The following is a 24,308-nucleotide window of genomic DNA, read 5'->3' on the forward strand; positions in this document are numbered from 1 at the left end:
ACGAGATTCCTCCCCCCTTTTTAAATAAGAAGGAATTCAAAGCCAGCGCTACAATGGTATTGGGGAAACACACCAATAACTAGAATTATTTGATACAGTGTCATGCTGTTTTTTGGGGTTTTTTAAGAGTATCTGAGAATCTCAAACTAGAAAAAACTTGATCCTTCTTTTAAGCTCAGATCCAAATCATTCAGGATATAACAATACATAGATTTTTCTTTATTCTTAGAATAAGCAGCAGCCTAGGCTTTATAAAACATCCCGAGTTTTTCACCTATCCCACTACAATGTAATAAAATGCCTCTCACTTACAAATAAAAGATTTCAGATAACCCCAAATGAATTAATTTTACATACCACTAACGTACGCAAGCATAATGTACTTGCTGGGGCACGAGGGTCAAGAGCAGCTTGCAAGTCCCAAACTTTAATTTTGCTATAAAGTAAAATAAGAAGGTCATTATGAAAGCATTGTTTCCAGTATAAGCATAGAAGAAACATCTAAAGCAGTGGAAAGTATGCCAGATTTTCCCTCGAGCTATTTTATCAGGATCAAGCAAATTGTCAGACTCTATCTTCACTAAAATACTAACCCTAAATCTCGTAAAACACAGATAGTTTTGTATTTCTTTTTAGCACCAAATACAGTTGATGTCTTTGTGATGGACCGAGTGGGTCGGTTATATGAAAGACAAATCGACTGTGTACGCACAAGCCATTCTGGAACTGCAGAAGATCTCGAAAGCTCACAGCACTACTGATGAGGTGCAAAGTTCCAGTGGGAATCAAGCTGGGACTGCCAACCCCAGTGAGACACTAAACCCAAATAAAAGGCTAGAGACAAACACAGTTCAAGAACTGTCTTCAGTAACTCTACTGTTCACCTGAACTATAAATCAGGCAGAGAAAGAAATGGAGAAATTGGACATGGATGTAAGCTGTCCTGAATCCACTACACGCTGAAAATACTGAGCACGTCAGAAGCGCCAACAAGCGGGGCTCCTGCCCTCAACCCAACAGAAATGGTACTAAAGACTTCTGAGAGCCCCACAAGATATGTTTAAGCTCACAATAAACATTTTCAGTGCTGCTGTCTTACAAAAATAGAAAGCCTAAACTACTCTAAGCACACAGGACCTGGCAAGGAGCAATTCCTGAGGAAACAAACAAAGGAACGTCACTTCAGCCAAACAAAAGTTTACTTTCTATGGAAAGGCAAACTTGAAAGATAACACAATTTAGGAGTTTGCTAAAGAGCACCAGAAAAGCAGTTTCTCGGCTACTTAGAAGTGCAGCCTGCTGCGTTGAAATGCTCAAGCAGAAGCCACTCAGTTAAATATTGATCCATTAGTCAAATCAGAAGAGAACCCTTACGCAAGGGAACACGAGGCTCCATGGCTTTCAGAAGATGCTTTGCTAAGAAAGGCAAAATTCTTTGAAATTGCTTTCAAAAACATACCCATCGTAGGCTCCACTAACAATCCTCTTATTGTCGAACCTGATGCATCGAACCAGTTCTTCATGGCCTTCTAATACTCTTAAACAGGCACCGCATTCAATGTCCCATAGCCTTAAGAGAACAGAGGAGAAAATCTTTGAGTACTTCAGGTTCAGCACTGTCCCTTAGCCTCAACACGCAGTGATTTAAGTGTGCTACTGAACCGTTTTCTGTGGGAGGTATCACATAATTTGCTTAAAAAGGCATGAGAACCCTGAGATGTTCCTTGGATGCGATTCAGAGACAAGTCTGTGTTGCAGCTGCAGTATATCAAAATTGATTTAGTCATTCAAAATTACATACAAGTAAAGGCTGGATACGTGTGAGGTTATCTTGGGAAACTTCAATACACTTTTTTCTATTCTGCATAATCCAATGATTAGAGGTTCAGAAAGTAATTAAGAAAACCAGTGACCAACGTCTTCCTCATCTCCCCAAGCAGAAGGCAAGGTGATAAACTGTAGCGATAGGTAAGAAGCTTTGTCTGCCTTTGACATAAACATCAGTGTCCCACTTTTTCACAGGGATGCGATATGTTTACTCTCACACTGAGTTAAGTTTCATTCATACATCATCTGCTCCAACAGCAAGACATACCAAGGTTGTTTTGCACATGCAGGAGTGCAGGCAGCATCAAAGGTCCGGGGAAATCCTATTTTCACACGTGCAAATGTACACTGTTACATACCGATAGCAGCTCGTGGGCACCCACCTAATGGTATTGTCTGAAGATCCACTGACAACTAGTCGATCCCTGTACTGGAGGCATGCAATGCCACGCTTGTGCCCATTTAGAGTACGAACAAACTCGCACGTACTTGTACTCCAGACCTGTGAAACATGGGATAAACGCTCCTCTGAGAATTACGCCCAAACAAGGTTTTTGAATTGCAACAGAAGCCGTTATGAATTCATAAACAGAAGAGGTCTGAGGCTGACGTTTGCTGGACAGTGGAATGAAAACTCGCATGGTATTTTCACGGGCAAAGAGTGTGTACCTGGCATTAATGGAAGACCGGCGCTATGGGGACCTAGCAGTGACAAGAGCCACGGGCACTGCTATTGCACATCGAGTCAATGAGAAAAGTTGGGGGGGTTGTATGTAAAATATTTTCAGGTGGTAGAGACTGCCCCAAATGATTTGAAAAACTTGATTACACTTGAATCCTGTTAAGTTAGTAAACATTTTTAAAAGTGGAAGTTATCACATACACAAAAACCGCCACATTTTTTTACCAAAGAAGTTGCTAGCAATCTACTAGTAAGAGAAGGCCAAAACTGTGGCCTATAAGAGCTTGGTGGCTGCTTCTTTCTTAACATTGAATGATTCAATCAACTTTGCCCATTTTTAATGAACTGTAATTGAAGTTGTTACATAGAGTATCCAGTGGCTCATTTTCCAACACAGAGTGCAGCAGGATCTTTGGCAGACATTTGGACATTAAACTGCCAAAAGCTTTTTGGCACAGTCTACGGTAGCTCTGGTTCTAGAAAGGGAAGGGTGGAAACGCCTTTGTTATATTAATACACTCTGGGTAACTCAAATCTTCTGGTATGTAACAGTCTTCAAATACAGCCTCTTAATTCTTCAAACGTGGCAAAGTCTGGTTGAGCTGCTGGGAAGGCGTGGTGAGGAAAGGCAACTGCTGATAAATTTCACGTCTGGAACAGGACTGCCAATTGAAATAAAAAATACCGCTTGGAAAAAGGCACAAAATGTGCCACATTTAACAAACAAACCCATCTCGAGACTAGAGTTCAAACAGCAAATGGGCTTTACTTTTTCGCAATTGTACGACAGAAGCCACAAAAATGTTACGAGCCTAGTTATGCACATAAAGACATTAACAGCTAGCAAGAGGAAGCAGCTCGCCAAATGGTAAAGAAAAAGGCACAGAACTGCTTACGAACACCTCGGCTATTCAGAGTTGAGTATCACGCAGAAGCTTTTCTGGCTTGGTAGGCATGCAGACCTAGAGCAGAGCTCTGCCAACTTACTTTAATGGTCCTGTCACCTGATGCTGACACAATATACTTGTCATCGAAGTCTACCACGTTAACGGCAGCACGATGGCCAACTAAGACACGGCGCAGGGTGATGTCAGTAGGTGATGCCATATCCCAAACAGCAATTGATCTGTCCTTTGAGCATGTCACCATTAAGCCGTTACTGAACCTCAAATGAAGCACTGCCTCGTTGTGATGAATCAACGTGTTCAGAACTTCACCTGTATTTACATCCCAAACTCTGCAAAAGAAAAGAATTTTATTCCAAATGAAGGATGATGGCTATGCATGGTGTAAAGCGTGAACATGCACATGTCTGCTACTGTCTCTAATGGAGAGCGCTCTGGTTGCTTAACACCCTCTTAGGGCTTGGGGAAGGCAGGAAGAGGGCAACTGGGGAAGTATCCTAGTCCACGTCTCGGACTCACAGGCAACAATTAACAGCAGCGAACAATTAGGCCAAGAAATGCCTAAGCTGGGACCACTGCTAAGAGAAGGGGCTACTTAACAACGACCACAATTCTGTAACTCTTCCAGGATGACTAAAATCCGTATGATGTATAAATAGATGGAACAGACTAAAACCAATACTCTCCAATATGATTTTTTCAGTTTTACACCATTCATTCAGATTTAGCACACGCTAGAGGCAACTGGGGTGTAGCACCCTCCAGGGCTACCTACCATCTTACGTGAAGTGCAAAATCACTACTTAATTTATACTACCTGAAGGGCGTTATGATCAGTTCTTAATTTTTTAAAATTTTTCCAGAGATTGACATTGGTATACCAATGCAAGACACCAGAAGGAGACAAGGCCCTTCCACTGAACTGTATCTGAGCATCTTTGTTGGACATCTGCTGACCATTGAATTCATACAAGAATTTAAACTCAGTAACATTAAAATTGCTGTCAGATAAGTGCTCCATATATACCAAGTACCCTTTCATTAATAGTCATAATTAAGAGATGTCAGAAGGCAGTATAAGAAACCCTAAATGAGGAAATTATCGTATAGTTGGCCATCAGCCATTCTGCAACTTCAGGATATGCCTTGAATCATACAGGTCACATTCCTTCAAAACCCTTAACACTAAAAAAATGAGACTGAGATTTGGAAATACGTTTGTTGAATGTGTAGCTTTGCCAAGTGTGAATATCTTGAATGTGATAATATATCACATTCAAATTAGGGATGTTTCCTGATATTTGCAGATTATTGTAAATACGCCCAGTGCAAAAACTTAACACTCACCTCACTGTAGAGTCTGAAGATCCAGTTACAATGACTCTTTCATCATACTGCAGACAAAGAACTGAGCCAGTATGTCCTGTTAATACTTTCAAACATTCCAAGCTTGTTTTGTCCCAAATCTGTTAAAAATAAGAAGTATAAACAGCTTATCAAGAACACGGATCCAAGACTTGAACATTGCCACAACAGATAAGGAAGGAAGAGAACTGGAGATAGCAGGAAGAATCCATGGGCAGTTAGTCTCTCCTAACAGTGGGCCTGTCCTCCCTTTTGGCTTAAGGAAGTCTCCTTGATGCAGGTTTTTGACAGAACAGCGAAATAATCAATGATCACAAAAAGATAAAAGCCTGTTTTGCGAAAGGAAATGCCATGGATGATTAGCGTGAAAGCAACCTATTAGCATGAAAGCGAACTACTAGCAGTGACAAGAGAGACAACTAAGGACAGTGGCAAGTGCAGCCTTCATTCATGTTCTGCGAACTCTGATTTCACAAGCATTTCTTTGTAGTCAGCAGTATCAGTCTCCTGGCTGGCAGTCCCCAAAGTTTCTAAAGCAAAGCGCAGGTGAGAACTTCACAGAGCTGCAGAAGACATCCCATCCTCACAAACCCTGCACAGATACATACTGTCCCACGACGAGACAAGAGAAATCATCGAGGAGACACAAGCAGCTACCTTTCCAAGGCAGAATTACCCATTTACCTCTATCGAAAAGACTGGAAAAAGTGTTTACCTTAATGGAGTTATCTCGTAGGCCACTGATAATCTTTTCATCATCATACTGTAAACAGTAGACACCTTTGCTGTTTTCAGAGCGGCACTGAATCCTTTGCAAATTATGTCGCCCACACCGCCAGTTAGATTCTATAGTCTAAGAAGAGGGGAAACAATCAGGAGTTCGGCACGAGGCTGCATGCTTGAGCATGACTGCTCCAACACATACACAGCAATCTTTCCACTTTAACATACGTCATCCTTAAATTTGAAGTAGGTAAGACTTAAATGGATCCCCCCCCCCCCCCCCCCTAAAAATACACAAACCACAACGAATTAGAATTAGGACTTTTATAATTTGTCATGACAAAAGCTGTGTTTAGTGGTGAAAACTATGGTCAACTAACCTTAATGAGAATTTCCAAAGGAGCCATTAGAGAGATACATTTCATAACAATTCAGTTCCCCCCCCCATATTTACACGACCATCTGACATAAGCAGCAAAGATTAAACCAAGAGCTCATACGGTGCCATGTTCAGTCTCACCTGAGTAACTAACATTACAGAACTGCTGAGTCCAACAGGGAGGTTATGGGAGTTCGTGGACCTTTCCTTCCCCTACCCAGTCATTTCACCTATTAACTGTTGTTACGCATCTTAGAAAGGAATTTTGAGATATGAAAACCTCCTCTAAGCACCTTAAAGCCTGATAAAAATAAAACTGAACAGGGACTATAAGATTTCAAATAATCCAAACTTACTTTTTTTCCCCCCCTTAAAACCTGCGGAAGTGTCATTCTCAACATTTTCATTCTGAGAGATATTTTTAAGGAAAGAGACCTGACCCACCTTAAAAAGCCGCACACTATTTCAGAGCAGAACCAGGATGATTCCCCTGTTTTAATCAGCTTTATTACTTGTAAGACAACCAACGTTGGTTTCAAAGAGATGTAGGATTTTGGATAGGAAGTTCGTAACAACAATCGTAAGAGAATCCATGCACAGAACTCCAGGCCAACACCTGCAGTACCTAGACAGGTTGGGATGCTTTCCGTCTTCCAGTGTAGGCACCGGAACAGGCCATTTATTTAGCTATTTCCCTGGGATCCCTCCCAAATACTGCATGGAAACCTGGGGAGAAGCTGATCAACTGTCAGTTTGTTTGGAAAAGCGTATTTATAACCAAATCCCAACTTTCAAAGCAATAGCAGGCACCTCTGCAGCTCCTCCAAGACTGGAAAACAACTGAAACGTTTATTAAAGACAAAAGTGCAGCGCTACCTTGACGTCCCAATTCTAGGAAAACACGTCTGCTCCAAGGGAAAACTAACCTACCACTTTGTTTTCCACGTATTTGCTCCTTCAATTGTCTCCCATTATGCAATCTGGAGAGAATTATACACAGTCATAATACAAACCTGATGTGCCACAGGAATTTGTCTAAATCATAAGTACTAAGAGATGGTTCTAGAGGAGCATGCTGACAAGTTATTCATCCCCTCTCATTCTCTTCCATGGGGAAGTTAATGAAATTAAGATAGCAAGTCATCCGTCAGTTTGGGATCAGCTTTTCTGGCCAGCTAGTGCGCTGCTGATTGTCAGACTGGGAACTGGGCTTAAAACGCTCAAGTCTGACACTGCGCTGGTTCAGCCTTGGACTCCTGCCTTGAAGGTAGCAGTCTGCTCATTGTGCTACTTGCTCAGCATAGGATGGAGCTTTAGAGGAGGAAGGACGGGCAATTCTCCAGCTTTATCTGAAGATATATCAGCTGTGCTAGGAGGGCAGAACTGCAACTCATTAACTCCTTTGCTGCTACAGAGGTGACCCTCGGAAACAGGAGAGGATTTTAGACATTAATAGCATGAACTAATATAATTACAGATCTGAAGGGCAAGATATTTAAAAATGCAATACTAGCGCTGAAGACACAGGAGATAAAACATGACAGATTAGAGATACCCAATTTAAATAGTTTTAGAAACCATATATGTTCAGCCATTCAACTCTAAGAAGTCTAAGGGAGAGTTTCCCTAAAGCAACGTTCTTGGAAAGGTCTGAAAAAAGCAGCCGCACATAACACGCGCCGGATTACTCTAGCTGCCGAGTGCTCAAACACCATTCGAGCACTTTCACACTTCAGCTTCCTGCGACAGTGATTACCGATAGCTACAGAATGCATTAAGAACACCACAAATCAGAAATTTTGCTTGTAACAGTTTCCTAAACGAAACAGCAGTCAGTAAAAGTATGCTCACCAGACATTCAGGACACTAGCTGGCTTAATTCTTCGAAGTTCACTATAGGAAGCTACTTAATAAGCTCCCTGTAAGAAAATGTTGGCTTCAAATAAAATAAACTGAAATATTACTTATATCTACGTGAAGGCACGATAAAGCAGTAAGTCATATGCAGGTGCACATTTTAATTCTGTGAATAGATGTCATTTCATTTAGACATTATACGATGTGGCTACTGTGGGAAAATACTTCATGTTTTTCGAGAACTTGTAAAATCCCCTTACACTGCGTAAATTTTCAATATGCTGGGAAAGTAGCCACAATACACAGAGAATATACAGCAGCATTTCAATTGGCGACAGAGTGAAAACAGATGTGTACGTATAGAAAAATAACATTATTTTAGATGACTAAATACGGCTGAGTGGGTGGGCAACCTGGAGGACCCTCTGAAAAAGAACATGTTTAATACAATACTGGCAACCACATTAAAAGCTTCTTGCTATAGGAAATTTCTGGTTGTTACCGAATAGTGCAGTTAGTCAAAGTCTTCATCTGCACCTTCCTTCCAGGAGCTATCTTAATAAACTGTGAATACGCCGAGTAGGTAGGCATGCATGTACAAGGGGCGAGGGAGAAATTGCTGTGTTCTCTGGACTGTTACAAGCATCAGGGAGTCAATGCTGAAGAGACCCGTGGTTTATCTGCATATTTATGGTACCAAACCCAATACTAACATATGCAACACCCAGTACTCTATTTTCTACAGATCCCCCTCAAAGTCTCCAAGATAACTGCCTCTAAACTTGTTTTTCACAATTAAAAGCAAGATGTTGCAGAACACTATCTCCTTTAGTTCACACACATAGAAAAAAAGTTTCTCACACTTTTCTAAAAGCTCACTAGAGCAATAGCAGCACGCAGCTGACAAATGCTGTATAACCAACAAAATCTGGACATACAAGGGATAAAGACCAAGCACGAGGCCAAAGCATCTGCCACAGCAGGAGAGCCATTTGGCAGCTGAAGAAATGCATGAATAGATAAAAAAAGGCACTTAGAGAGGAAAGTACACATAGAAAACAGCCCAAGATGCAGAGGTATAGCCAAGCCTTGACCATGCCAGAATATGTTGACTGGTACAAAGATGCACAGTAAAAAAAGATGCAATTCATCTGGATTAACAGTTGGAACATTTGCTATGCATTCGAAGTGTTAAGGATAATCCACTAGGAACAGGGGTTTTTTTTCCCCATTTGATAATGTCACTGTGTTCAGCTCCTTGGCTAAAAATTGCATTTTTATCCTTGTGAATGTTATTGCAGAGTAAGTGGGTTTATCTTAATCCCATAAACCAAGGAGTTTCTGTTCCCTCCAAACACACAATTCTCCTGCAGGACAAATGGGGCAGAAAAAAAGAAAAAGGAACCTACACATTTGTTACGTCCGTAGGGATTTCTCCTGAAGCATTAGGCATTTACACCAGGGGCAGTTAAAATCCAAACCCTTGTTCTTTGCATGCTTTTTTCCAAAAGAAGAAAGAAAATCCTTCCTGGCTGTGGCGGAGGAAAGGCAAAAGCAAATGAACTTATGTTATCAGGGTGGAGAGGGCTTAGTATTTAATTCATTATGAAGCTAAGAGGGTTTGATAAGCAAAGACAAAATGACAGCTTGGCCATGGCACCAGGCTCCCTGCATCTTTGAGGTCTTTCCTCTCTCAGACTCTCTGTAGATGCTACAACCACTGGGGGGGGGGGGCATCAAGCTCTTGAAGAAGGATACTGATTCCCTAGATCCTGGCTTGAGTCTGGAATTCACTGTTGGGTCTCCAAGCTGCTGTTAGGGCCAAAGAGCTTTTGTAGTCTCTATATCAGCCTAAAGAAGAAAGGCTACGTGATGGTTATTACCTAGAAGGCTTGAACTGGTCCTCAGGAAGAATCTGCAGAGAGCTAGCTGTCCTGTCATTACCACAACAGCATAAACCACAAGATTTCTGACCACACAGGGAAGACTGCCTCACAGCAAGAGATGACAAAATGTGCCAGCAGCAAAGCCTCCTTCCAAAGCAGCCCGCAGAGGGATAAAAACCCTGCATGTAAAAAGCATCACCATCTTTCTTGTGAGTGTCATCACTTCTAAAAACCACTGTTAAGGAGCTAAGTGCTGGTGGTAGGCATGTAGCAGCAAAGACAGCTAAAAACTCAAAGACCACAGGAACTTGATCAGCACCGGGGCGAGTGCTGTACACAAACAGCAATGAAGTCCCTGTGCCAAAGCAGTATGGCAGAAAAAGTACTTGCACCGTATCCAACATCCCCTTCATGAAACACCAGACCAGCTGCATAATGGAAGCGATGAACAAGAAAATTATGTGGTCAGTAAGCTCTACAGAGCTTACATCTCAACGGAGTAGCTGAAGAGTTTTGGCTGGAGGCACGGTATACCTAATTACACAGTCACTGAGACTTGAGCACATTGTCACCTGAGCCAGTAAACACGTCTTTGGAAGAAAGCAGCAGGGTATACAGATGTCCATACCAACATCTTGAACGTAAATTGGCACTGCTGTTAGAAGAGAGAACACCAAGCGCTGCAAACCATCCACCACCGCGTCTTGCCATTTATTATCCTACTTTTACCATTAAGCATATTGCCTTTCCCTATTAATTCTCTTACCCTGTTCCATGAAAAAGGTGAACCAACATGATTCATGCTACACTACAGGACTCAGAGTGACGAGATTTGGATTTCACTCTCAAAATGCTTTGCAACATAGAAGGCAGCAGATATACAACTGGGAGCTGCATGACACTGTCCCTCATATGAGAGCTGTTTAGTGTTTAAGTTAAAATTCATACACTACTGATCTGAAAACGTAGCCACTACTGCTCATCAAAAGAATCCACACTTTCCACTACCGAGAACTCTTCATATTTTAGATTATTTACAATTAAAGCTAAGTGAAAATCCAGAAGAAAACAAAAAGTTGCATGGAAGAAGTTGTTGCCATGTTACATGGGAAGAGGTAGTAAACAGTAACATAGTAAACAAATGCAAGGAAGCAAAGATTAGGTTGAAAACAGCGATCAACTGATTTTTGGCGTTTACCTCATTTCATGCAAACAGAAGAGTCAAGTAAGAATAAAAACCACCTTCATGAAGAGTCACAGAAGCAAGACTAACAAATAGAGAAATAGAGATTCACTATAGCCCACTAACATATAACATACGCTAATTTTTACACATATGTATGTATATATTTAAAGTTCAGCATGCATTTGTTTAATAAAAGCAGAAAGGCCCACTTTCACACCAAAAAAAAAAGCAGGGGGAGAGGAAGCCTTCCAATAACTGAAAAGTGGGCTTCTGGCTTGATTTATAAAAATCACAGGGTACTCGGGCTATGTTTTGAAGAACAGTCTGAAATTAAAGCAAGGCCAAAAAGCTTGGAGTCTACTACTGAGAACCACTCCATGCCTGAACACTACATGGGCTTTCAGATCAGTTTGGGGTAAAACATCACTTTTAGTATGAACCCCAAGATCAGAAGAAAAGCCGTAAACAGTGCAGTCCAAAAAACTAAACAACTCTAGAGAAAAAGGAATGGGAAGCTTTTCCTAGCAAGTGTTACAATTAAATCATGATTTTTTGGCAGAATTCGAGACCTAAAAATTAAGTTCCTAATGTTTACAGCTGCTTAGATAAGATCCAAATGTGGACAATATAGATTGATGAAGTGTTGTCTCTTTCTGCTTGCGATTGATCCAATATGTATGCAGCTGCTCAAAGGTCCACCAAGTAAAACTATTCCTGAGTCTTGCTGCAGCTTTGCTGAACCCTTTTTAAAGCCACATTTAAAAAGAACAGATCGACCTTACGATGCTGAGCTAGATAGATCTGGACAGTGGAATATGCTAGTGTCTTACAGAGGAAGGGGAGAAGACTTGCAGAAACCGCATTAAAGGCCACTGACGTACAAGGGATACAGGAGGTCACTTTGGGAGAAAGCTGACCGTATAATATTGACCATTTCATCAAGCATGAAGAAAAGACAGCACGTTCTCCAAGTGTCAAAACGGTGTTACACACCAGAGCGAGCTTAGGCAAATCGGATAGAAAAGGCAACATAAACTGAAGTTTCAGACCTGAAGAACAGTAATTCAGCATTAGGGCTATCTTACTGGTGGTAGTGACTGATGTGTTGAGGGAGACCGAAAATGAGGCAGGAAGTGAGAGACGTTGATTACTCCCACGTAAACGAAGTGTAGCTGCATCACGTCCCCGTGCTCTGCCCCATGCATCTCTTCCTGGATGCTGTGCTAGATCTTTGATCTGACCAGTACAGTTGTTCTGTTTCCCCAGGGAGGGAGTAAAGAATCCTCTCAACTCCTGCTCAGGAGAACCTGTAACAGCAGGGTGCAGATGAACAAAGCAGTCCCTCTTCCCTGGAAGGTCTGTCTTCTCTATCAAGTGCCTCTGCAAACACAGCCACAAAGCACGAGATCCCAAAAGAGATCCAAGGGCAGCATCTGATGAAGAAAACCTTTTTCATCTCTGCAGCTGCAATGATCACAGTGACTCCCATGGACGGGTCTCGACGGTTGTCTCTTAAAGGATCCCCATTTCCACCAACTTCCACCAACTAGGTCTAACACACTTAAGAGACAGTAAAATGCCAAGCTTTCAGGTTACAGATGCAACATCAAAATAGACTAACTTTAAAAGGACCCCTGCTTACACCAAAGCGATAGAGGAGAAGTACTGCTATCTGGAGAGGAAATCTTAAAAATACAAGCCAACAGCAACAAAAACAGAGAGAGGTCCTCTGAGGCACTTCAGTGACACATGCATCTGGACTATACACAATACCTGACAAAGAACAAAGCTGCTGAAAAACAAAATTACTGCACCTTTTAGGTTCCATTGGAGACAATAACTAAGTTTACACAACACCATAAAAATACAAAGTTATATTTAAACAGGTACTTATCAGGCCCTATTAGAGCACAGGGGCATTCGAAGTACTCAAACAGGAACAATGAATCCCTCTTTCAAATCTGCAGAAGAAAAACGGCAGCCTTTTATGCCTGTCTGTGAAGAAAGTAGGTGTGATGTGCGCAAAGTGAACAAAAAAAAGCCAAGTCACGGATCCGTCCTATGCTAGGGGCATCTGAAAGGCGTCTTCTGCCCTGTTCAGACGTGACAGCTGAAACCTGTGCCGTGCACCACAAGAACTTTGTCCCTACTGCTCAAAAGCCTCTCCTTTCCTTGGCCAGTTTCATTTTTTAAGAAATGTCTTTTGGAAAGTGCCTGTGGAGTAGAGATTTCAAAGGCTGGCTGAAAAAATTTCTAGGCGTATAATGCTGACCAGATTCTCCCCACACACGCACATAAAATTTCTCCAGCATCATAATTAGAACAGTACTAAACAAAGCCATTTCCCTCAGAAATTATACACTGCAACTTCCATAAACAAAGATCTCCCACTGCTGGCAGCAACTTTAGGGCGAGAGCTGACTTTTTCCCCTTTTCAAGTTTTCCCAAGGCTTTAAAATTTCGGTTCCATTCCTAAAACCTGAACTTTTTCAAAACTCAGAAGAACACATGGTGTTTATCTCATGGCCTGGCGCCACATTTTCCTAAAGTCTTCAGCAAAATCACATTTTAATTCTCATCTTAATTAGGTGGACCTAAGTCTCCATGGAAACAAGAAGAGGGCACTTGCCACGAGCCTGAAGATAAGGGGAACATTTATGAAACAAGTCGTCTCAACTCATCACAAGAAATAGATACTTGTGCTAATCCTGAGGGGAAAACAGAATAGTTGGCCAAGCTTCACAAATAATATGGAAAAAATCCAGGGACTTGGGGTTCTGGAATCAGCAGTATTAAACTTCCCATCCTGGCAACGTGCCGATTAACACAGTCTCATTAAAAGAGCTGACCTTCCCCACAACGCTTCGGGACTGCACCCGGGCACAGGATACCCCGCACCAACCAGATCATCTCCATAAACAAGGTCTTGCAAACCCAGGTCCAGTTTCCTAGGTTAAGCCCCAAATCAGGTTTTCCCTTTAAAAAAAGCTCCTAAAGAAGCTTGGCAATTCAACATCTGACTTGGAGACATTTAAAATTACTGGACCACCTCTTGTGAAATGAAACCTAATTAAATATTTGGCTTCACAGTGGAGGTGGAGAGTAACCACCTCTTTCCAAGAATTTGGTTTCAGATCTCTAAATGTCCTCTTCTTTTCAAATCCAATGATTTCAGAAGTGACATTATGTTCCTAAAATGTGTTTGGCATGAAATAAACAGATATTGGCACTAATAAATTTTCAGAGAGGCAAGGGAACCTCACTTTGCCAAATCATTGCCGGTATTACCTTGCAGCTAACACCACTTTGCGGTTGCATGGACTTTTGACTCAAAATGCAAATAGAGCCCAAGGGAAAGAATTCAAATTTACTATTTATCATTCCTCATTTTTCCTTCCAATTGTTAATTCAGGTTTTGGATTACTTTTCAAATTCTGTCAATCAATCCGAAGGAGAGAGCGCATTCTCCTTTGAGCTTCTATCTACCCACAAAACAATTCAGTACCAGCTGCAGTAAATGAGTAACTCTTATCATTAGAAACAGTCTAGCAGAATTTGGTTAATCTTTGTGCTCCACAGGTAAAATACTGAATGACAAGATTTTTGTGTTACATCAAATATATTTTACTGTATTAAAAAATCAAGTCCTTTGGACACAAGATAAATGTCTTATAAAAATACTTATATAATTATATAAATGCTAATATGGTAGCCTTTGGCTCATCACTAGCTCCCTAAACTCTGACCCTCTGACAGAAACAGGAACATCTTATTAAAGGTCCAGGCAAATATTTGAAGAAAAAACATTTTGGTATTCAGAGATACAAAATTCTTCATCACAGCTAAGATGAAAGTCTTAAAGAGCTTCTGCAGATTGCTTTGAAAAATGAAGGAATGGGAAAAGCACGAAACTGAGGGAGAGCATGACTTTAGGCTTAAAAACAGAATAAGGGGAGGAAAAAGTTAAGAAGTGCTCCTCATCTTATAGCTAAGTTTTGTTGTTATCGTTATTCACCATCTACATTTTTGAACAGTGTTAAAAGCTTCTTTTGACAGTCCTTTAGGGAAGCAATTTGTGAAAAGGGCTTTAAAGGGTGATTTATTAGAAAAGTTGTAATAGACTTTTGGAAGTGGAAGAATTATTGGACCCTTGACTATTAGCAGAAACACTAACCCCGCTCCAGGTTGGAAACCTGGAAAACAGCAGTATTTCAGAAGGCTTGAAGGAAATATGTAAACAGGGAAAAATTTGATGTGGCACAATACCCCCTGTCCTTCTGCCTTTTCCCCTCCAGTTCAACAATTTCGAAGAACCAGGAGTGGGAAACGCACTGCCTGTATAAACTGAGCAGTGATGATTCTGGAAGTAGCCATTAGTTTTCAAAGAGAGACTTCACCACTCTAGAAGACCGGACAAAGACGCATTTGTTTCCTGAATTTGGGCAAAGAGAGGCTTACACTTACTTTTGCTAGAGTGAAGTTCAGAGGCAAGAGCCCACAGCTGACAGGTCCTAGCTCCTTTCAACTTTACTGCTCTACCACAGTAGCCACGGGCCATGGACAGCATTGAGGTTAGTTGCCAATACCTTAAATTCTACCCGAAGTGATTGACAACCACTAACGACCAAAGGTTTTCCATAGGTTTATAGACACAAGCATGGAATGGGAAGTACAGAACTACAGGAGATTTTCCCTGAACAGCCCTAATTCTGCTTTTCTATTCTTGCCTCCCTCCATCTGAGTTTGACACACACAGGATTTTCCCGCCTGCCCCAATAATATTTAACATTGTTAAGGATATAAGCATTAGATAGAAACTACAGAAATCATATGTAAAAGTAGCAGGATTGCCAGGCAGTTTGGAATGGGCAGAACCTATGGCAACAGCTTGCAGTTTACCCTTTGTACACCGCAGAAAAGACAACTCTTTTCCCATGCTCATTACTCAACATTACTATTTTTAAGTACTAGTGGCATGGCATGTTTTACATACAGCACACTCTACTGTTCCAGCTCCTTCTCAAAGCTTGACACGAGATAACCCCTTACTCGGCATATTCTACATTTACCACATCATCCACCTGAGCGTTATATAATAAGAAATAAAAATTTGTGAGTTGAAACTCTGAAAGAAAAAGTTAGGGTTCAAAAGAGTATTATAAAACTGTGTTTCTTGACTTCCAAACACTGATGCAATTTTCTCTCCATATTGAATACATGAGCCCTTACTTTCCAGACAGTGCAGTGCAAATTTTTCTCCTAATTTGAGGGTTTAATATATTTACTGTTATCTTAATGAAATTTAGTTTTTCAAGAAACTTGTTCATTACTACGATATATTTTTAGTGGCATACTCGTTTCCCACTCCCAGATATTTAGAGAGTGAAATTTTTTACATTTAATATATTAGCAACGAGCAAAGCCTGAGGGTTTTGGTTTTTTCCTGCTTATTTCATACTAGCAAAAACTGTCCAATTCAGGAGCTTCATTTCTGTGGATTGTACTAGCACATCTACAGCAACTAAAGAATGAAAGTATTAAATAGCAGACTGTGACGGTTCAAAGGCTGAATGGCCTCAGAACATCTCTGAGGAACACTCCCATCTCTAATAATAAGAATTCCTATACAAATGTTCCACTTACACCTAAACAAATGAGTTTCAGAAAAATAACTTTAAAAATCTGAGTTATAATAATGCTGAGCTCCTTCAGGGTTCCACATCATCTCAAAGGTCATCTTTTCACACCGCTTTTTGCCCATTTTCGTTACTGAACAGTGCCAGAATTTTGCAGAAAGCAAGAAAATACCACATTAAGAGTTCTCCTTAATCCCAGGGGCTTCTTATCATTGCAATATCACTCTGTCATTCCTTACAGAGAGTAGACATCTCCCTTCAAATAATAAAACGTGTATCATTCAGCTCACAAGTAAATGTCAAGTTTGAGCTTACTTTGCCCAGGCTACATTTCATGCTTAGTTCTTTATCTTTAAATGTTTATAAATTGTGTAGCAAGGGTTATAAAAAAATATTTGAAAATTGGATTATGTTTTCCAGCAGATCATTTTACAGATAGGTTAAAAGTCCTGAATAATTTTGTTTACTGAGTGCCAAGCAACACAAACTCACATTTGCCATAGCAGAATGATTCCATTAGTTCACATCTGTCTTAAACATCAAAACACGTGTTTCCCCACTAACGAATTTCAGACCAATAATTTCATATCCATCACGTGGCTGAAATAAATCCATTACGGTCTGTGGTGTAACTTAAAGAGTTTTGTGGTGGGTACACGGCAAACCGAGCAAGACAGATTTTCTGCTGGAAGGCAGAATACCAAGATGATCCTGATTTATCAGATACATTTTAAAATAAGCGAGCAAGCCCAACTTTGTAACTCAAACAAGATAAGCAAAAGTTTGTATCAAAGAAAAGAATAGTCATTTCTACAGTCTTTTTACCACCAATACCCCTACTGCTTCTATCACTGTAGGACTGATCCTTCTCATCAAACCACTCGAGGGGGAAGAAGAATCCCGTACCCTGAAGAAAGCTGTATTTGCAACAGTGACTGCTTTAAAAGTAATAAGTTACTAAATGAGCAACGTTTTAAATGATTGGTGTTTAAGGCGTTAACCCTCAGATCACTTTTGAAATGAGCGTCACCATTTAGACATATTAGAACATTGAGCAATACTTGGAATCGTCTTGGAGTAGTAAGTTTCCTAAAACAGCTATTTTATTAAAATCCATAGTCCCTGAAGAGTTCCAAAAATCTCTAAAGGCAAAAAAGATGGTGTTAACACTTAAAGTAACACGTTAATGCACGTACTGCAGCAGTAAGTTGCTGAGGGTATTTTTTACATTGCCTGAAGAGCCAGAGCTCACGAAGTAGCAGTGATACAGGTACATATGATATGCTTCATCGCTCCAACATGCGCCGTCTTTGAAACACTAACAATACGCAACATTATTTCTCCTGCAGATATATAATATGAGAAAACGTACCTCTATATCCTGTATTATCTTTGGGTATAAGGACCTGTAAAATGAATTTGGGGGGCCATCTGTTGGTCTGTTTTTAAACAGGTACTGATCCCTAGAAAGAACCAGAAACACATTTTTCAATTTATCACAAAGAATCCAAACTTTAAAGGAATTCAAAATCTGCGCAGAACAAACCCTTATGACATACTCTCACAGAACACTCGTAAGAATTTTTAGTGTTGCTGTTACAACCCTTGTGACTTTACAATTTGACAGCTGTATTTAAAATGTCCAAGACTAAAAAGATAACAGGTGTTTTCCTTATGGTTTTCCAAATTAGGGTTCACTGCTTCATAAATAAGGCTTCTAGCCAGCAGGGTGTCGTCCTTTTGCTCTCCACAACATGCCTTGCATTTTCTTAGGCACACCACTAGAGAGCACAGAAAAGCAGGTTTCTGAAGAACACCTCATCTCTTCAGATACTCCGGGTAGAAAAACTCCATTGCCACAAACATAAATGGTTTCTCTGAGAGGCGCTCCTACAGCCCAATCAGCTATTTTACATTTTAAGCAAAAATCTGCTTAATTGGAAATACTTCACTCAAGAAAAAGCCCTGCAAAACATGTTGTTCCTAGTTTTGTGAGGTGATTCTACATGTTAGTTCTCCCTGCAAAACAGAAATTACGAATTTGCAGACAGACTTACCGCAAGGAAGCAAGTGTTGAAAGACACTGGTGCACAAAAGGACAGGGGACAAAGCCGAAGTAGAAACGGGAGCTGACAGCTTTCGCCGTAGCTACCCCGACTAGTCCAGGGCAGAGGTAAGGATCTCGGCGATACCGATGTACTATAAACTTACTTTTTGGCAGAGCTCACGATTAGGGAAATTTGTGAAGGAGAACAGTGTAAAAGGTGAATTTAGTTATTGTCAAGGTACTTACCAACCCCTTCTTTCTGACAGTCCCTTCCATAGCGGATCTGTGCGTACCATTCTTTCAATCAATTTTTTCCATAGCATTCCCTCAGAGATGACTCTCTGCCATTCCTTACATACCAGCTCTGCTGCACAGAGTGATCTGGCATCAAGATAGGAAAGGATGTTTTCTGCTATGTGATCTAAGCCTTGCTCTACAAAGAAATAAAGGCAATCAAAACGTCATTCACTTCACAGTAAACTACTAAACAAGTGTTGCAATACATTCAGAGAAAGCCAACACAGCTTTAAGGCACTGGAGCAACATGATAATTAAATTATCATACATAGAAGCACCAGTTACAAATTAATCCAAACAGGCACACCAAAACATCTCTAACTTTATTCCTTTCTTAGTACAGTCTGCCTACTGGACTGTCCCATTTCCACAGAGCAAGAATGAGCACAAACCAAAATTCAGCATGGTATGCAAGCAGCAGAAAGCATTTTGCTTCTTCTGGGCACAGAATCCTGGACTTTTTGAGCACACAATGCTCTGGGCTACATGATCCAAAAAGAAGATCATCTTCAAGCAGATGCTTTACTAAACAGCAGTAGTAAAAATAAAATATTGATTCTTTTACTATTCCCTTACATATAACAATAGCTAATTCAACTCAGCAGAAGACAGGACGCCACAGGAACAAATGCAGACATATCCAGCAGAAGCATGAGCGAAGATTCTGCAAAAACTTTCTTGCATCAAATGCCAGGACATCTTTTCTATTTAAGCTCTTTCTGTACTCTGGAGGTGCCAAGTCCACCCCTGAATTTTGTTCAGGACTCTGGTGGTAGAGCATATGCCAGAGACACCATGCCCTGCAGCCTTGCGTAGGAAGGGGAAATCAATGAGAATGAGTTTGACAGTAATTCGTTAATTGCAAATGGTGCCTTAACATCTAAGGCAGTTATCCCAATTCATGGTTTACCGTCACTAGACTCCATACTTAGAGAAATTATTACTGAATGACTTTTACCGGAAGCTGGGGGTTTTGAGGCTTCTCTTCAGCTAGAGAAAAATTCAAGAGGGAGAAGTTTTTTGAAGCAACTTCAAGTTGAGTCAATCAGGTTGTAACATTCAATACAGCATTTACTTTGGGGCCAATGGATGCAATTGTTTCTAGTATGAGGATCGGCTAAGAAACCTCAGGATCAGCAGGAGTCAAGTAACTCTCAAATAATGAGAGGCGACAGCTCAGCTTCTGCACCTTAAATTCCAGTGCAAAGTAAATTTCGTTTAGCTGCACAAAGATTTCCCAATGTATTTTCGATAGCCATATGAACAGATATTATCTTAGCATCTTTCCTGCGTCTGCTGCTCTCCCACTCTCGGGGCACACCACCTTCTAGGGCAATGGAGTGATGTGTGAGTTCGCATACTGCTGATCTGACGACGCTAGCTTTACTGGGTCAAAGAATGAGTTCAGCGATGTACCACAAGAAAACTCCCAAGTAAAACAACATTACTCCAAAGGAAAGCCCTTTGGCAGTACTTGGACATCCCAGAAACATCTACCTGGGCGACTCTCATGCTCCAGTGGCACCTGCAGCGTAAGGTATGTTGGTCAACAAGTGAAAGTCAGCGTTTCCCCAGTCCATCATGAAGATCCTAGCTACCAGAAGCAGCTTATCAACGCCTGTGATCCTTTTATATCATGGTAGGGTTAGATTTACATATTCAATGCACTCAACTTGCCAGCAGAAGTTCAAATACACCAGAACTGGGCTCCTGCCCACTGATCCAGGTCTGTGTAAGGCAATGTGCTGCGATACATTATTTCATAAATATCAGTTAAAAATTATCCAAAAGCACTAGGTACTTAAGCTGAAGCTGATAGAAAGAATAAGCACATCAATAAAGATGACTAATACAGTGAGCTGCCACCACAGATCTATCAAGACATAAAACAGGTGGAACGCCACATGCATTCGCTTATGGTCTTTGCCTAGATTTTCTCTCCTGCTGAGGGTGTTAGATTGAAAAATGTGATTGTGGTTGAGTAAAGGTACATACATAGAAACCACTTAGATAATATACTTGCACTAAATTTAAAATAGCAATCAAACTTTTCTCGTTCACATTCCAACTACAGTGTCATTGGTCCCACAAAAAAAATCACTGGTAAGTCTGTTACTTATTTCAAAGGACCTGCAATTTTGCTTTCCCAAAAACTCCACTAAATCAGAGACCTAGAATAACTTCATTTTCGTGAATAACATATGCCAGTTGGCCAAGCATGAAAAAAAATCTTTCAAACTAGGAGATGACGACCTTTTTAATTTTCCACTTTATCTCATGACAGCCTACTTTAGGCTTCAAATAGTCCTGAAAAATCAAAGAAACTACTGTTAATTTTTTACAGAATTAAGAAATTGTGTTCATATAGTCCTCCGCTGCACGCTAAATTTGGCGTGGCCTTCAAAAAACCGAACAGCAATAGCAAGGAGAAACCAATACATGTAGTTGAAGAGCATTTGTTCATTTCTTCTACTTAATTTGGAGAACTATAAAAAGGCTTTAAAGAATGGTGAAAGCTCCCACAATGTAAATTGGGTTTATACAAATTTTTCAATACCAGTCAGAATAACAGATTCAAATAACTGAAAAGTAACAAGGTCCAATTAAGTGGTGGATCTCAAATCTAACCACTTTCAAACCAGCAAATCCTCTCCTAACAATACCATGTCTCAGAGCAGCTTTAAGCTGCACCATCTGCTACTTCAGCAGTTTGAAGAAAATACCAGGGCATTTAAACACATTGTAAAAGTGCCGCATCCCAATCTTTCTAGCAAATAACATCTTTGAGATCCTAAATACTGTTTACTTAGGATATACTTATCTTACTGTGATGTTACATTATTTGAAACAGTTCTCAATGTTTTTCCGGAAAACATAAACATTGCAAGGTCATTTTCAAGAGTTAGTTTAAAATAATGAATCCTTGGGTACCGAGAAGACAAGCTAATTCATTGTGCAAAGTGGAAGACATAGCTAGATAAAAATAAAGAAAACAAATGGGTCTGCTAAGTAAGCATTTCTCTGATTTTGAAGGTTATAGGTGTGATGCACAGGGCACGCTGTGTTTTAGTGGAATCAAATCTAACAGTTATTTTAGACTTCAGTACAAAATAGTTGTGTTCAACAACATAAGATCAACTTATACAGAGCAAGTGACTGTCTAGTACATCTGTAACGCTGCAATCACACAACACAGTCCTCTACATATTTTCCCAGCACACAGCACGTTACATTTTGAAGAGGAAGAGGGAGAATTTTCTACGTAAAGCACTGCAGTTCCCAAAGCAAACAGTGCAGAGGATATGGCAATTCACCACCATAATTGCAAACTCTGTATTAGTAGAGCAGTACACTGAGGTTCCTGTATAAAAGGCGTTTAAGGCTCCCATTTCACTGCACCATTTTTCTTTCAATGGCCATTATACAACACTTGTGCTCAGAGCACCCTCCTCTCCCTCTCCAGAGTACAAAGTTAGTGTGTTCACCATCCTCCCAGCACGAGTACCGTAGTTCAGGGCTAAAGGTGTATTAACAGTCACCTCACGCAGGGATATTTAGTCAAATTATTAGGTAATAAACTGTAGTGCTAAGAAATGACAGAATTGATAATTCAGTTCAACCAGTACCAGGCTACTAGGTTTCAAGCTTACTAATTAAATATAAAAATGAATGATTGCCAAATTTGGAAGAAGTTAGAAGAAACTAAGAATAAACACAGAAGTAGGTTACAGTTAAACCAGCAGACCCAGAAATTATTAAAAAGAGAGGAAAACACTCTGATGCCAACAGTATTTCTGCAAAATGTGGCAGAATGACAAGAGCACCGACTTTTGGCTTCCAGCTCTCCCAGAGATACAAGGATGCTGTCCTCTCCCTTCTGTGTGAAAGGCTTTTTTAATCAGTGGTGGCATGGCAGAAGAGCAGGGGCACACATCAAACTAACCTTTTCAGATGACCTTAATTCCTCTTTGTTAGAAGAAAAACACGCTCCAGCTATGTCTGGGTTCCAAAAAAGTCAGTAGGACAAGATAGCTGATGACAGGCAAATCTTTCAATGTCTGCACTTTTAAGGTGAAAAATTCTTTACTCATGCACCCAAAAGATTACAGGTGAATGAGCAAATGAATGAAGCAAAGTTCATCAAATAAACTGGCTGTACGGCCAAAGGAACAGCTGTCCTTAGCAGGCACATTTTGGTCAAAACACTGCTATTTATCTCTAGTAGTTGGAAAGACACTGAACCCACCCATCTAACTGGATGCTTTTCTCATTCCAAAGTCGAGAAGTATAATTTTGCCTAATAGGCATAACTTAGTAAAACAACCATCACACATGTATACTAACGTTCTTAGAAGGAGGAAACTTAGTACTACTTGACTAAAAACATTTAAGCAAACCATAACTCTGCACTCATTTCAACCATAAACTTAAAGAAAGGTTATGGGACAAAGTAGCCATGCTGGCACTTCAATATATTGCTAACACCTTGCTTGCAGCTTTGAGCAATTTTTGAAATGTAAAGATCGTGATCATGTCAGATGCAAAATGAATTCCCAAGGGAGAAAGTGACAGACAAAGAGAAGATGTTCAAATGATGTTCATGCACAAAATAATTGTTTAAAAGTTTATCTGTTACTGCCATCTCCTGGCAACAAACTGAATAATTATCCTCCCCCAAAAAGAGATGAGAACTCTGAGGAGCTGTAAAGTTAGGAATAACCAACGTAATAAAAAGGCTACACTGCAAAGCATCCTTGGAACTCAACAAATGCATGGGTCTGTGGTTTTGTGTTGGTGGTGGGTTTGGTATTCTACCCCTACTCTAACATACCTGTATCATCTTTCAGAAGACACTGAACAGGTCAGCTTGAAAGTGGGACTTGAAATGCCTCTCAGAGTTAGGACTACTGCATCACTTGGTTTTCGATAGCTGGCAAGTGTTTTTGAATCAAGTACAAACACTTTAGGAGTTTCATATGCAGCATCCAGCATATTCCATTATTAGAAATCCGTGTGTTGTATTTGAAATCCTCTGTGCGAGTAAGAATGTACATGTCATTTAAGTAGTTTCAGAAGAATTTGATTTAGATTACAATTTTGAGACCATAAAAAAAGTATTTGGATCACAGTCAGGATGGTAGACAGCACACACCAGGGCTTGCTTTCCATCCTAACACCTTTTAGCACAAGGTAAACATAGGATTGTTGAAGTCCGTGGTTTTATGATTTCCTATTTAGAAATGAATGTGATGTCTGAGTAATACAATGTGTGTATTCATCAACTTATCACGTTCAATTGCTTTTAGTTTTCTTTTCCTTGTGAAATACTATTTTTCAGAAAGATAGTTCTCCAGTTTAAATGTAGTTGCACAGAACTGATTAAGAAAAATGATACCTGACAAAGCAGGACCATTTTGCAATTGTTCAGTCTTTCACACAACTGCATTGGAAAGAACAGTAACAATCCTCTGAAAAACAGTTGCGAAAATCTGGATCCAAAGCCACCTCTCATGCTTCA

General features: G+C 40.3%; 1 protein-coding gene across 6 annotated transcripts in view; it reads right to left on the minus strand.

Annotated features, from left to right (window-relative positions):
- Positions 1-24,308, minus strand: part of FBXW11 (F-box and WD repeat domain containing 11) — a 74,867-nt gene that overhangs the window by 5,226 nt on the left and 45,333 nt on the right. For all 6 annotated transcript variants that reach the window (XM_076349625.1, XM_076349621.1, XM_076349626.1 and 3 more), the window contains 8 exons: positions 18,740-18,926; positions 17,819-17,909; positions 5,495-5,632; positions 4,762-4,880; positions 3,497-3,746; positions 2,211-2,329; positions 1,460-1,570; positions 358-436 (listed from right to left, as the gene is read on the minus strand). In XM_076349625.1, coding sequence (XP_076205740.1) covers positions 358-436; positions 1,460-1,570; positions 2,211-2,329; positions 3,497-3,746; positions 4,762-4,880; positions 5,495-5,632; positions 17,819-17,909; positions 18,740-18,926 — 1,094 coding nt within the window. The remainder of the gene's footprint in view (positions 1-357; positions 437-1,459; positions 1,571-2,210; positions 2,330-3,496; positions 3,747-4,761; positions 4,881-5,494; positions 5,633-17,818; positions 17,910-18,739; positions 18,927-24,308) is intronic.

This window comes from Aptenodytes patagonicus, chromosome 12 (genome assembly GCF_965638725.1).
Source record: "Aptenodytes patagonicus chromosome 12, bAptPat1.pri.cur, whole genome shotgun sequence".
NCBI classification, from domain to species: Eukaryota; Metazoa; Chordata; class Aves; order Sphenisciformes; family Spheniscidae; genus Aptenodytes; species Aptenodytes patagonicus.